The sequence below is a fragment of the Physeter macrocephalus genome, chromosome 11 (genome assembly GCF_002837175.3).
Source record: "Physeter macrocephalus isolate SW-GA chromosome 11, ASM283717v5, whole genome shotgun sequence".
NCBI classification, from domain to species: Eukaryota; Metazoa; Chordata; class Mammalia; order Artiodactyla; family Physeteridae; genus Physeter; species Physeter macrocephalus.
In genome coordinates this window covers 138,371,257-138,387,251 of record NC_041224.1, presented here as the reverse complement: position 1 = coordinate 138,387,251, position 15,995 = coordinate 138,371,257, and the positions used below count along the sequence as shown (strand labels likewise).

At 37.1% G+C, this 15,995-nt stretch overlaps 1 protein-coding gene across 4 annotated transcripts in view; it reads right to left on the bottom strand.

Moving 5' to 3' along the window:
- The window catches only part of TMEM260 (transmembrane protein 260), a 62,184-nt gene extending 46,498 nt beyond the window's left edge, over window positions 1-15,686 (bottom strand). For 2 of the 4 annotated variants that reach the window (XM_024134046.3, XM_024134043.3), the window contains exons 1-3: window positions 15,436-15,610; window positions 9,822-9,853; window positions 8,942-9,093 (exon numbers count right to left, since the gene is read on the bottom strand). In XM_024134046.3, coding sequence (XP_023989814.1) covers window positions 8,942-9,093; window positions 9,822-9,853; window positions 15,436-15,595 — 344 coding nt within the window. In that variant the 5' untranslated portion in view covers window positions 15,596-15,610. Of the gene's footprint in view, window positions 1-8,941; window positions 9,094-9,821; window positions 9,854-15,435 lie in introns of those variants that run through there. The other 2 variants (XM_007101677.4, XM_024134053.3) reach the window with 2 other exon arrangements.
- Window positions 15,687-15,995: the final 309 nt, after the last annotated feature.

Genomic DNA, 15,995 nt, shown 5'->3' with positions numbered 1-15,995 from the left:
ATATATATATATATATATATATATATGGAGAGACTATCTAATCTGATATTGTTATTTAAACATGAGTTTTAAATGAAATTGTTCTGAGCCCACAAAACGAGCTGTTTGGTATCATCCATAAAGTCAAATGTACAGATGGAGTATAAATATAAGTACCTCCCAAATAAGACAAAACAACTGTCATCTAGCTGTAGACTAAGTATGAAGGGTTTTTTTTCCCAAAGAAAAATGGCATAATCAAAAACACCATTTTGTTTTCACTTAGCAGTCAAGGAGGCCTACTTTCAATTTTCATTTCGTTCTTTGAAATAAATATGCTTAAGTAATTATTATTTTTTTAAAAAGCAACTAAGGAATTAATGAGTTTATATACCCTTCATATGCTAAAGTGACATCTTAAAATTAGCTCATTAAAATTAAAAGACGTACATTTTTCTACTGAAATTGATGAACCTACTTCAACCACACTAATAGGAAGATGGAGGGAAAAAAAAGGGAAATTCAAGTGAGGTTGTGAATAAAATGAGAACTGTTTTCAGCAGAACTCACTAATAAATTGCAAAATAATCTAAACTGTCTTCCACTTGAACTAAAGAACACCTCATGATAAATTATATATAACATGAGAAAAAACTGTTTTCTATTCCCAATCTAGAGGCTCATAAAGCCTCATAGAAGGATATCAAGGGAGACACTTCTTCAAGTGAAATACATATTCTTAGAATCTAACCTGACTTACAGAAAGATAACATCTTACAAGGCTAGATGAAGAACACACACTTCAAACATTACTGTGAAATTTTAATAAGACAACCATTGTATTTTAAAAGATAGTCTCATGTCAACAATCAAAATCAAGTTTCTACACTATTAGAGAGGCATGCTTAATTTTCAAGGTCTCACACTAACAGAGTAAGGTAATGATATGGATGATTCAAAATAACAAATAATCTAAAAGTCATTGAAGTATGCTTTATATAAATAAATATATCTTACAAATAAGTTTTATATAAAATATATTTTGCAGTATATTGGCAGTAAATAAATTTTCCTAATTGTTTTTAACTTGGGCTAACACTAAAACCATGTAGTTCACATTCCAGGAGATCACAGTGGTCAGTCACTGAGAAAAGATATACCAAGAGCATGACAGATAGTATGGGAAAGGTGGTTAAGTATTTAAAATTTCACCCAGAAAATGCAAATGACAGAAATTCTCCACTAGGGTAAGGAATATGTGATGCTTTTAAGAGCATCCTAACAAATGTGAGGCTCAGAATTCTATAAGGCCTACATGAGATTCCTAAGAAAGGTACTGATTGTGCAGCAGTTTTCTCACTTATGGAATACTATTCATCTGTTGACACAATGGATAAATCAGGAGGTTACAATTTACACCATTGACACAGGTTTGCTATTGATGATAAGGTATATTTTTCTTTCTGCTACACAGTATTTGATTTTCATGTGTAGTCACATGTTTGTCTAACCCTCAATCAAAAGGCAAATAACAGAAACCTGAAATTCTTTCAGAACACACATTTGACGTGCCTCATAAAATTCATGAATGTATTTGTCTTCAGTGTTACTTGTGTGCAAAGAACCCAACATGGAGGGTACACTACTTTCCTTCAACACTGAAAACTCCTACTTGAAGTAAGTAGAATCGAACAGGAAGGCCACAATGCAGCATCTGAGCATTACTGTTAAATAAATTAGTATTAGTGTCAACTCATATTCACGACTTTAAAAAAATGCAGTGGATTACAGGGAAGAGATATGGTAAAGCAGGGTACAATTAGTGGCAAATCTACTGCCCCTGTCCTCCCAGGTTCTTATCTTTCTGGGTCTTGTTCATGAAGATTATACAAATGTTATCTCTGGCTCCCATTCACAAAATCAACACCCATATATTTCTCTCTTCAATGTACCTGGAGATGGTCAAACTGGGAAGCTACTGACAAGAAAGGTTTTCAGTTTCAGCTAAACCTTTCTCATTGAGTGGCAGTTCACTAAAGACCATTTCAACAAATACGTATTGAGTATCGACCATGTTCCAGGTGGGCAAATTATAGTCAGTGGGCATTTGGGGAGCAGTAGAATCTAAATTTTTTCTTGTCATTTTCAAGTTTAGACCTAATAAACATAAATCAATAATTGGGGACATGGTATATTAAAGTTCTACCTCTGAAGCCACCATCACTGCACCTAAAAAATAATGTAAAACATTTCCATCTTTAATAAATTTGCAAGTAATCCCATTTTCCTATATTTTATAAAAATTTACTTTCACTCCAGGTAAAATCCTACCAAGGTTTATTCTGTTCCATGCGATTCTATCAAAAGGATGAAAACTGCTCTACCCTGAATTTTCAGCTATGTAAATATCAACTACCAGTACACTTAAAGGAAAAATACAAAGTATTATTCCTGATTTAAAACCACTAAATAAACTTGGGGAAAAAAATGGAAAAGGCTTCGAAAAGGAAAAAGGCACAAGTGAAATGGAAGGAACAAGATTATGAATAGCTTCCATAAATAAAATGTAATTACACAATTTCCATTAGAATTAAAATTTGTTCACTAACCAATAAATGATGAAACTATTCAAGGCTTAGAACAATTCACTTTATTACAGCTCATCAGCCTTATATCCAAATATCTAAAAGGAAAACACCGAACTGAGCTTTATAGGAATCACCATCATTTACTTTACATTTTACCAAGTTTCCATAGTATGCCAAATGACTTGCACTATGGGAGGCAAGATCTTAAGGGACAGCCTAGCTTAAAATAACTCCCAAATTACAGATTTTCATCAATTTTGTTTGAAATGTTTAAAAACACACAAGGCCTTAGGCTTCCCTGGTGGCACAGTGGTTAAGAATCCACCTGGCAATGCAGGGGACACGGGTTCGAGCCCTGGTCCAGGAAGATCTCACATGCCCTGGAGCAACTAAGCCCGTGCACCACAACTACTGAGCCTGCGCTCTAGAGCCCGCGAGCCACAACTACTGAAGCCTGCGCGCCTAGAGCCCGTGCTCTGCAACAAGAGAAGCCACCACAGTGAGAAGCCTGCGCACCGCAACGAAGAGTAGCCTCGCTCACCGCAACTAGAGAAAGCCCGCGCGCAGCAACGAAGACCCAACACAGCCAAAAATAAACAAATAAATTAATTTAAGAAAGAAAAGAAAAAAGCACACACACAAAGCCTCAAGATTAGCTTATTACTCAATCTTGACAGTGTATTTTGCATTCGGTAGCAAAACTGAAATTGGTTAAAAGTATAGTCCAGCATATTATTCTCAAAGTCCTTTTTAACTGAAAACTTAGAAAATGCTGCATAATTTTTAAAATGTTATATACTAAAGGTATATGAAGTAAACTTAAAAGATCCAAATAACTAAGATCAACAGAATGAGGGTATTAAACTACTTTCATCAGCAACACTAACTTACTAAACAATAGAGATTTAATATAAAGTAGTCTTATTATGCAAAGTTATGAAGTATATTGTAATATTTCAATTCATTAAGACTGTTTTCTACTTTTTATGGCTTTGAAAAGCAGCAAATCTATATGAGTTATGGTTTATAATTTTATTTGTAACTTTAAGAAATATATGCATTTATTATTATAGCCTTAATGACTGATGACTAGTTCCAGTGGCAAAATCTCGGCAGGAAACAGATTTAGCAATTTAAATGTTTTATAAGTTTCTGTAATTGAGGAAACTTTTCATAATCTGACGTTTGTTAAAACCACTTATTAGAAATTATGCAGCACAGTAGCTGTGGAAATATGAGCTAGCTTCACAATTATAAAGTCAGCCTATGTAGCCCTTTCCTATTGTATACAGTGGCATAAACCCCACGGCGGCCTATCAGCTAACTGGCAGGCAGGGGGCTGCTCTATTCAAAGTGAGAGATACAAGCTGCAGGGCAAAAACCTGGCAGCTCCCATCTGACCCCACAATCCCCTACTGGTGACAGCTCCAAGCTCCATGGCAAATTAGGCCTTCTCATATTACAATTGGAGAAGACAGATTCCATTAGCAGTATCTGAAATTGAGTGGAGAGCTGCACTGTTATCAGACTTGACTCATAAGCACTGCTATTAATCAGAGCTATGATAGCATTTATATATTTCAAGCTATCTGCTGCCGCTGTGATATTCTGCTACAAAGGGTTGATGGGACTTAGGAAAGTGAACAATAGAGCTTTCTGGGAAAAGCAGAGTAAATCAAGAAAGTCTATGACTTCCGCACATTCTGAAGGGATTGTGGTTTACATAAATTTTCTCCCAATTGGAGACTGAGCTCTTCCTCATCTTACACATGGGATTTAGTTGTCACTCAATGGTAACAGCTGTGAAAAGGTGAAGCGGCCCACCGCTCAGAATATTGCCTTCGCTTTTAAAGCAATTAACCCATGAACAGGAGGATACCTGGTGATATCAAAGGGATTAGGCCAGGCAATGCATTATTAACATTTCCTTGAACTAATTCTAACTCTGACTAGCTGTCAGAAGAGACTCTACAGTCTTAAAAAAGAGTTTTTGCCCTGCTTTTTTCCCTTCAAAACGAAATGCTATTTGAGCCTAATATGTCCCTCTACTTATAAGAAAATGCAAATGAACCAAGCTCTTAATATGCTTAGCCATTCTGAGTCAATGCAATTTTAATACAAGTATGAGAGAAATATATGATCAATTAACCAGGGATCAAGACAGATATTCTCCTGAATAGAAATTAATGCTCCAGTGCTTTCCATTCTTCTTCAACTACAAAAACTTGGTGACTATTTGTTACTTATGCATAGTTACCTCTGAAATTAGGAAGAGCTTCACATTATTCTCTATGGCAATAATCTAAAATACTCTTTGAGCTGGAAAATCCAAATGTCTCTTAAGCAGGAGATTCTACGCTCTCTAAGGTATGGCATTTTAATTTTCGATTTTTATTGAATGGAATCTTAGCTGAAGCTGTAAGAATAGCAGACACAGTGCTCAGAATCAAGTGTTCCTGTTCCAAAAGTTTAATAAAATTAATTTTTAGCAGCGGCAGAATGTTTAGGAATATATAACTTATAAAAAATAAAATATGCATAAATAAAATACTGGCACAAAACAGTCTTCCAGGAGATATTTAAATATCACTGAAATTGGTTTTAAGTTCTTTGTAGTAAGCAGGCACAGTTTCAAGATACCTTTAATTATAATTAATATTCATATATTCTAGGGAACCTGCTTGACATTAAGAGATCTGATTTCTTACTGTACAATGTTAATGGTGTTAGAAAGTTTTTTTATGCAAGTTTCCTGAAACAGTGCCTTTTAGAAAAACTGTTTATTTAATAGTAACTTTGTCTTACTCTCTTTAAAATAAGCACTGAATTTTGATTATAAAAACTAAAAGAATTTTACTTTCCATTCATATGAGTGTGTAACAAATACTGCTCAATGAATTCTTCTATAGTTCCATTTGGCCCATACTAGCTTGAAAAGGATATGCCGACTCTCAAGCCTGTTGAAAATATATTCCCTGCCTTGTAAGTATCAAAATACATGATACAAGACATGCCCTCACCTGAGATCATAAGCAATTTAAATCTTCCCTCAAGTAAAGAATTTTTATATGATACTATCAACAGACTCCATTCTATTTCAGTGTTACCAGAACATATGAAATGTAAGCATGTTGAAATTAATTACAGTGATTTCAGTACTCCTTCCTTACTAAGTATATAGGATCTAGTTTGAGGTTTCTTAGAAAACAATTTTGAAATTCAAGTACTAAGGAAAGCTAAATGATGTTCCTATTAGTGATTTACATACCTATAACTTTTAAAATTTTATATTAATAGGATTTGTGAATTTCAAATATGACATTTTAAATATCATACTATCAAACTAAAATCATTTACTTCATTGGCCTTAAAAGAGAAAATCCCAGTTTCTCTAAATCACTAACTGTAGTACAGTCAAATGCACCAGATGTACATATTAATAAAATGAATACTATTTCCTATAAATGAAATATATTAGCTTAAACTCCCTTAACATAGTGCATGCTTTAAAATACCCCTGAAGGGGACAATACATAAATAAATACATGCAGAAACAACTGCCACAATCTTACTATTTTTAATTCAATAAACTACAGTGACACAGCTTTCAATGTGCTGTTTTACTCATATGCTTTCTACATCAGGGCAAAGCAAATATAAAAGAGTTCTTGCCAACCATTAGGAAAGATTGACAAAATATGCAGTGTTAATGACATCTTAAAGGCTTTTAAAAGCAAGAGAAAGATGTAAGAAAAGCAAAAATTACAAAGTAATTGGAAACAACGAATAAATTGTTCTTTCAATCTAAGTCATGTTTACTGAAAAAATGGAGCTTTTTACATCAACATATTTAAACAGAAATTTGCTTTTGAAATACAATCTTTGTTTAAAAGGTACAGAAGGTCTTTATACCCACCCCAAGAGCTAAATATAGTGAATGCTATGTGAACAATTACCTGAAAAAAACCTAAAACTGTTAAAAGAATTAATTTCCTGCACACCAGTCAGCACTAATCCTAGATGTACAGTAATGTTCTCTTAAGTGATGGGGGAAAGAAAGAATACAGCTGTCTCCTGGATCAAAACCCTTCAATATTCAACAACAAAATGGAATGATGACTTGGTCGGCAAATGAATAAAGTAGTGAAATGTCTCCTGAATGAGTTCTGGTGAAGGAGTCAACCTGTGAAGGAATACATTTACTGTACACTGGGACAGGAAAAAAGCCGTCACTGTAATGGCTGCACAAAAACCGCGTCCTGCTCTTGGCCTTATATTCACAGAAGGAAGGTTTTAAAGGCTAGGTTCAGGTCATACGACAAATGAAATTGTAACAAGCCAGCTGACATTGTATAATGTCTTCTTCCACTCGATCAATAGGCTACTGTTAGTCCTATTACCATAGAGATGGCTTGCTCTTTCCCGAAGGGTGGCTATTGTTTGACAAAACAGATTTGCCACTTGAACTAGGTTGTTCCCAAAGGACATGTACCTTGTCAATTATTTGTATTCAAAATAATGAAGTATTTTCATATTAAAAGTATGTAAGAGATAATGTTGTCAGATCCCTTTTCAGAAAGAAAGCAACTTTTCCAAAGTACTAGATTACTAAAAGCATGCAAATATCCAATTTAGTCTATGAAGAGTTTTTGATTTAAAACATATGTCAGCAAGTATACGAATTTATCATTAGACTGTATATTAAAAGAAAAGGGTCACAGGCTTGTGTGCTAATCTAAAACCCAGTAGAATCAAGCATAATAACTAATCAAAGCTATTTTAAAATGTGGACAACTCAAAGGAAAACTATTGTCCCAAACTATTCGGACTCTGGAAAGATAAAGATTTTTATATATGATTTTTACGGTGGTTTTTATGTGGAAGGGCACTGACAATTAATATAGTGGAAAACATGGAAAAGTTTTAGAAAACGAATCACTTTACTTGCTTAAGAGCTGGCTACAGCATTTAAATATATGTATATGTTGTAGAAATAATCTAAAATACAGATGAACTAACAAAACAAATACAAGTATTAGTTTTCTTTAAAATGTCTTTGTCTTAAATGTCTTGCAAAAACTCATACATTTAATAAAAGACAGGTAAGTTCTAAATTTCAACCTAGATATTTAAAAATAAAAAAAGAGTTTTTCTCTCAACGAAAATGACAGAGCCTTAATTATAAAACATCAGAAGGAACAATTCTAATAATGATTATTCTAATCATTTAGAAAAAGAAAGTATTCATAACACTAATTAATCCAAGCAGAAATGTTATTTTAAACATTTCACACTTAAAGATATGGCTATCACTGAAAACCTGTAAGACTGAAATAGAAACAAATTAAATAATACAGATTAAAGTTTAGTAAATGATCAACAATTACAACTTTGAATCTGAAAGCGTTCCACAAATAGATTTCATAGTAAGCTTTAGCCATAATTATTGTAACTTTTACCTTTCTACAAATAATCAAAAGGGAATTTACAAAGAATTTAGTCAAAAGGCAGTGATATGACAAATGTAAATAAAAACATTAGTCTCCAAAAATGACACCTGAAATTGTCTATTCAAATTATACTCTATTTACATACAAAAATTATTTGTTTTCATAATAAAATCTGCAATACTTTTTGAAAGAAATGTTTTAACTTGGTTTCCCCTTTGCAGGAAGAATAATTTGTATTTTTGACTATAATCCTTTTAGGCATAGGTTAGACTGAGTTAATACCGAAGGAGAGAGAAACAGCAAAGACAAATGTGTTTAGCAATATCCTAAACTAATGACCTGTTTTTTTAAAAGCAGCATAGCCTTCCAAACTAAGAAAGCCTTCCATCATGAAGTAAGTGGTGTCTAATTCGCCTATCTTCCCTACAGCAATAATGGAACAAAGTGAAACCTTACTAAAACCACAACCCAAACTGATTTCCTTAGTTAACAGCCTCATTTCAAAAAGTATACATGTGCATATTTAAAATACAGTATAATTAGGTATTAGCTCTGGACCTGATAGGCAGCTGCCCATCAGCAACACTGTGAGTAATTAAGTGATATTTACCATTTACCAAAAGATGAACTTTATATTGTTGAATTAAACTGGCCCATCTGCATCTTCCTGAAATGACAAACCTTATTAGTTCTGCCTAACCAGAGAACTGTGATAATGAACTGGTGACACCTTCTCTCCGTTGTATGAAGCAGAACCAACTGTGTAATCATTTAAGCAGTCAAACGCATATGAAATTACTGTAAATTGAGAAAGTGAAATCACATGAGTGATTAGGAAAAACCAAGCAACAAAAGATTTTTTTTTGTAATGTATGTACATGGGCCATCTCCAATTAGTCAAAATTAACTAATCAACTACTTTACCTGAAAACGGTGAAAAAAAGTAATGCTGCAGCTACTGCTCCAAATAAGCCACACAGAAGATTGACTCGGTAGGCAACCGAACCAAAAGGAAATAGTATAATTGCCAGTTTAGCCACCAGAGTGAACAAAGGATAGCCAGGAGGATGGGCAACCTAAGGGAAAATTAGCAACAGTCAGAAGGTTTTCATCTAATAAAGGAAGAGTCACACTGGCTTTAATTGAAAAGTAGCGCTTTTCTCAGGCAAGTATAAAGATTAAGAGACAATGACTAAATGTTTGAATAGTGGTTTTCTATTGTAATCCTCTTGTGCCAATACAAATAAATATTTTCTTTAGTGGATTTGGCAGGGTCTATCACATGGTGTGTCACCTAGAGAAAGGGTGACATATTTCATTGTCAGTTCTTAAGCAGTTTGTTCTCTGGGTTCACAGTACATTAGGGTCATTTAAAAGGCTATTGAAAAAAAGCGGGTTCTGAAATATCGTATTGGTTAGTAAGTTGAAAGACCACACTGCTATCGGATTACCACCATGCTGACAGTCCTAAGGTCTTGCCTAAAGGGATCATGCACCACAATAAAGTTTATTAAATAATAAACTTATTAAAACTGTTAACCCGATTTATTTTATTCTCCATAGCTTATACAAAATTTGGGGTGATAATAAGCCAGCTACTGTATATATAGTAAAGGCTTTGCTTTATGATTTAGTTTAATTGGATTTAAAACTTAAAGTAAATTGTCATGTACTGTACTTATAAGTTACTAAAAACTGGGGTTTGAAAATAAATTAATCTACTTTACTCCATGCTTAATTAAACTTTCTTAATACCTAAAACTGTTAATGAGAGCATTGATTAAACAATAAAACTAATACTTACTCCAAGCTCATGTGCGGCTGTGATCAGTTCCCCTGTGAAAAAATAATGGAAAACCAATAATTACTATTAGAAAATGACACTCCTCCAAAGTTTTCAAAATCCAAATGCTTGCATTGGGGTTTTGCATTAATTTGACTGGATAAAACTGTAAATCTGTAGAGATTTAACAGCATGAAATAGTCTCAGAATATGTTCTCCCTTAGGTATTACTGAACAAACTATCTTTGATAGTTTTTAATAACTGGTCAGTGTAAATATATGTGAATTCTAGTTTCTAAAAATGCTTATTTTAAACAACAAGGTCCTACTGCATAGCATAGGGAACCATATTCAATATCTTGTAATAACCTATAATGAAGAATATGTAATATGTATAACTGAATCACTTTGCTGTACACCAGAAACTAACACAACATTGTAAATCAACTATACTTCAATTTTAAAAATATGCCTACTTTCCCTCCTGAAAGTTGTCTACCCTTGCAAATATATAAAAACTCTTACAGAGCATTAGTGTAAAATGCTGTATTATCCCTCAAGAATTTAGTACAAAACTGTCGGTAAAGATGCAACTTTATGATATGTAAAATGTGCAGACACTGGAGATTTGAACAGTCTATAAAATGTGCCATTCTGCCCTAAACTGACATTTGGATACATTCTCTACATTAATTATGTTGGATATCTTTAAACAATTGCCAAATGCTTATTAACTCCAGGTTATTTTGGTAAGCTTTGACTACCAAAGTACATTTTTTTCAAACCAATAAATCATATTATTTACACAGTTCTTTGTAATTCCTCACCATTAGTAATTACTTCTAAAATTATGATGTAGTAATTCAATGCTTATTTGTTAATACTTTAAGTATCCAGACCACAGGGACTATTTCTGGTTATCCCTGTGCACTTAATCAGTACAATGTAGGAAATCAATCAATATTAATTGATGATTTATGAAAGTACTATTATCTATTGGGAAATGTATTAATGTCCATTTTCTATCCTTCAGTGGATATCAGTACTCTTCATTTCTACTGCCCTGACCGTATTTTAGACCCTTCCTCTCTCTGGCCTGGGCTACAGCAATAGCTTTGACCAATGTTCTATTCCAATGCATCTTCCTACTGAAATCACTAATTACTGCCATCCGCACTCCCCAGAGGTCAGATTGTTTCCTTAGACTAAAACTGCTCAATGGCTGCTCTCTGTGTACTCAATGAAGTTGATTCCTCAGTGTGACATGCAAGCCTTCTATGGCTTCCAGTTCCCTTTCCAAGGCTTATGTGCATGAAACCTATGCTCACTTTTGTCAGATTTGACTACCCACTGTTCCTCTGAATGGTCCTCTTTTGCACCTCTTATCACTCATTTTCTCATCCAGCACTCTCTCCTAAATCCGTCAAGGCCTAGTTCAGTTGCTACCTTCTCAGTGACACCTTTCCTTACACATACCCTTCCCCAGCTTCACCCATCAGAAAGAATCACTTCCTCCTCCTCCATAGAACATGCTGGAACCTATTTAGCACTTAGTTAGATTGCCTTTTATTCTGGTTAGTTGTTCTCATTTGTCTTTTCCACTAAGTTGAAAATATTCTATCCATTTCAGGGTTCTGTCACGAAGACATCAGCACCTCTCCCTCCTCGTGCCACACAGAAAAGCCCTGCGCATAGAGACTGACAAAAAGACCTATCACGTTGTCATCCTTGCTACTCAGACACCCCCATCTCAGGTTGAATGACTGCTCACTTCACAGAAATCCCATGAGGGCACCAAAGACATATACTGCTCACTTAAGTCATTTACTTAAGGGCATCTTTGACGTTTGCTGGAGATATTCTAGAGCATCTTACAAGCCAAAGGCCCTTCTCGTATCTTATATAAAGAAATTGTTTATGGTTTTAAAATGTTTAATATAACTCCTCCCTTTGTAGCTGTTACCAGTATTTTATAGTATTTCATAGTTTTACTCTAGAATGGGTTTGCTCTTTATGTCTTCACTCCCAAATGGTTTTAATCAATTTTTGGCTTTTATATTTCTGTAGGTGCTATGAAGCACAGTTCAGTTCAGACTTCCAAGGTTGCTATTCATTCTCCTCCATTTAAAATGTACTTAGAATTACATTTAACATTAAGAAAAATAGCCTATTTTCTCTAATTTCTTTTTACCATTGAAAAGTCAATATGCTATTATTCTTTGCTGGAGTTCTGTTGGTAGAAAGATGAATCTGGAATGTGACTAACCTCCATCACCAACTCTTATCAAATGTGAAACTAAAATCAAAATAGAAAAGATGCTACTATTCGAAGTCTATGAATGCACCCTTGATAAAAAGCTAAACACGACTCTTAAAATTGAATATGATAAAAAGAAAAAGTAAATATGATAAAAGAGAAAGGGGGCTTCCCTGGTGGCGCAGTGGTTGAGAATCCGCCTGCCGATGCAGGGGACGCGGGTTCGTGCCCCGGTCCGGGAACATCCCACATGCCGCGGAGCGGCTGGGCCCGTGAGCCGTGGCCGCTGAGCCTGCGCGTCCTGAGCCTGTGCTCCGCAATGGGAGAGGCTACAACAGTGAGAGGCCCGCGTACCGCAAAAAAAAAAAAAAAAAAAAAAGAGAAAGGGTCCTTGCTTTCCCTCAACCCTTTACACTAGGGTTGCCTCAAATGTTGTCCTACTACAACCTGCATCAGCATTACCCAGATGACTTTTAAAAATGAAGATTTATTGACCATAACCCAAATCTACGTACACTAAACCCTCTGGCATTGGGGCCCAAGTTTCCCAGGCAATTCTCCAGTACATTCAAGTTTCAGAACCACAGCTTTTTCATCTGGGACACAAATGGGTGGCAAGCTCAGAGCTGTTAGCAGAAGCTTCACCTTTACAAAACCCAGCTCCCTCCGTATTATACTTTTTATATTAATTATAAAATTATATTGTCATATATCAAGTGTGTTAAAGACAGTATCTTAAAAATATATAAACACATATATAAGCTAATTTATTTTTCCCAAGGGTAACAAACAGAAGCGAAGGCTAGATTCCTACCCTTTCCTCTGAAGGACCAGGAGTGCTCCCACCCATAAATCAACTATGTGTATCAAGCAGTGCAAAAAATAAATTTTGGCAAGGCCACACAATGTGATGGATTCATGTTGTATAATTTAAGACTTATCAGGAAGAAGAATACATGCTTTATGTTGGTTTTGAGATGTGTTCTGTTTATTGGTAAAAAAAATTTCATAAACACAAAATTCAAAGAGAACAGTACATTCAACATATAAACAAAATCATCAGACGTGATTATACAAATTTTACTGGCAACACTTGGAAAACAGTTTATCACTCCCAAAAATGAACATAGAAATATTAGAAGCAACCACTATTCAGCGTCAACCTAAACAAGTCAGAATGCCTACAAAGTTTGATAACTCAAAGTGAATAGAAAACTTTATTCTTTTGGGGAAAAAAGACAGTATTAATAAAAACAAGGCAACAGTTGTAATAGGGGCGGGACAGGTGCGAGTTATAGCAGCCCCGCTCAGCCATTGGTTGGCACTGCAGTGGGCTCCTCCTCCTCCCCATCTGTATAAAAGGAGCTCAAATTTGGATTGAGGGAAGATGTTTTTTGAGACACTAGTCAGCCATCTTCTCGGTCTGCTAGCTTTCTGATTCAAGTGGTTATTCCTTGCTCTAACAACACATCTCCCGACTTATTGGCCTATCATGTGGTGAGCAGACCAAGCTTGGGCTCCGTAACACAACTGTAAATTTTAAATAGACTTTATCACTAAATACGTGATGATAGATTTAACAAAGAATTTAGAGCACAGGTTGGTTAAGAGAGCATGTTCCAAAGTCAGTCTACTTGGTTTCTTTCCTTGACTGCCTCTACTTTCTAGCTGTGTGATTCTGGACACAGCTTAACCGTTTTGTCATCTATAAAATAAAGAAATAGATAGTACCTACCTCACAGGGTAGTAGCTGTGAGGATTAAAATAATTCACATAAAGCACTTGGAACAGTGCTGGCACGTAGTAAGTACTCAATAAGTGTTATTATAATTCATCCTAATCCCGTCCTTCAGGCTCAAACAACCATGGGAAAGAACTGTCAATGTTTTTTTGAAAGTTACAGAACTATTCAACCTCTGAATAATGCTCTCCAATGTCAAAACTCTCATAACTATAAAGCTATTTCTATTATTTAGTATAAACCTTAGAAATATGGTAACTCCGTTCCCCACTATACTAATGAAACATTGCTCCTATTTGTTCAATAGGACCTGAAAAAAAGAGTCAAGGTAATGACGTGTAAAAGGAACATCAAGGATCCTCAATGTGATAGGCAGCCTTGAAGGTGGCCTCCAAAGCTTCCCAACGCCAGTATTCTCACCGTGTAATCCTCTCGTCCTTGAGTGTGGGCTGACATATTGACTCACTTCCAAGAATAAAACAGGGCAGTGGTCTGTCACTTCCAAGATTAGGTTACGAAATGACAGAGCTGTCAGGCAGAGGTGCCATCTCTTTCTCTTGACAAAAGTCAGCTTACAGAGAAACCCGTTTGGCAAAGAGCTGGATGGGGTTTAGAAGTTAATCCTCGCTAAGCTGAACCCTGAGAGGACTGCAGCCCTACCCCATGCCACGACAGCAACCTTGTCCTAAGAGCACCCACTTAAACTGCACCCAGATTCCTGATCAACAGAAAATGTGAAATAATAAACGTTTCTTGTTTTAAGCCACTCAATTTGGGGGTATTTTGTCATGCAGGAACTAGGGCACTCAGTTTTTTTTTTCAGTCTATACATTCACGACCCAAATTTACAGCACCATTCTAACAAAATTACGGATCATTATTAGGCGTTATTAGACGGTCAATTTGGCAGCAAAACAAAACCTGCATCTTGTCTCTCATCCCAAATACATAACGATTATTCATGTGATTTAAATGGCCCACGGGTCACGCTTTTCAATAGAAGCAGCTTTAAGCCGCAACTGGCTTCCACCCTTTCAGGCGTTCTCCCGCAAATAGTCTGCAAGGCTGGTTCCTTTTCAACATTCAGGTTTCAACTAACATATCACCTCCTCAGAGGCCTTTCCCAACTAGCCATTCTGATGGAGCCACTGCCTACCCCGCTGTCAATCACATTTCCCTCTTACTGTCTCCATTAAATTCCCCCCACCTAATATGTTGCTAGCTATTCAGTGGTTTGTGTATTGTCTCTGCCCGCATTACAACACTCTCCAAGATACGTGTCCACCACTCCTGTTAGTCCTTTTGTCTGCAACACGATAAGTACTCAGTAAGTAATGCTTGTGGACTAAAAAGGAATGGAAAGCAAAAACTCAGGTCCAGGAAAATGATCTGGAGAAGTGGAGAGAGAGGTCGGTAAGTCCCATCAGGCGAAAGCAACCAGCCCCGTCTCGAAAGCCTGAGAACTAAAGAGACCAGAATTACAGAAAAATTGCACGAATGGAAACACAGGTTGGTTCTGGAACGCAAAACCCTGCGGGGGCCCCGGCGGTGGATGGAGGGATCGAGCTGACCAGACCTCGTGGAGACAGTGCGGACCAGAGAGCGGGGCAGGAGGCACGACCCTGAGAGTACGTTACCCGAGTCGCCCCCCGGCACCGAGGGGGGCAGCGTGAGGGTGAACACGGCGGCCACAGCGGCGAACACGGCGACGCCACCGCGGAGGCCCCCAGAGCGCCGCGGCCCCGCTCGGGCTGCCCGCCCCCCGGCCGGGCCCCCGCCGTCGCCATGGAGACCCATGGGCCAGAGGGGACCGAGGAAGGAGGACGCGGCAGGCCCCAAGATTCGGGGCAGCCGGGTGTCCCTAGGGCGACGGGCGAGCGCGGCGCGCGGCGGCTTCCGGGTCGGGCCGGACGGACGGACGGGACCGCACCTTCTGCGCCGGCGCGGGGGGAGAAAATGCGGGGTCTCGCTGGAGCCAGGCCCAGGCAGCCTTCTGGCGCCGTACCGCGCGCCAGGGTTTACAGAATTATAATGTGCCTTCCACTAGCGCATCACAAGCGACAGCTTTATTTTAAGAAAGGAAGCCTGGGCCCGGGGCCTCCGTCTCTATGGCCTCCCCAACTTCCTAGCGACTTGGTCGGGTCTGACAGAGACAGCAGCCGTGTGGCCAAGCTGGCGTGAGGAAGGGCCGCGACTG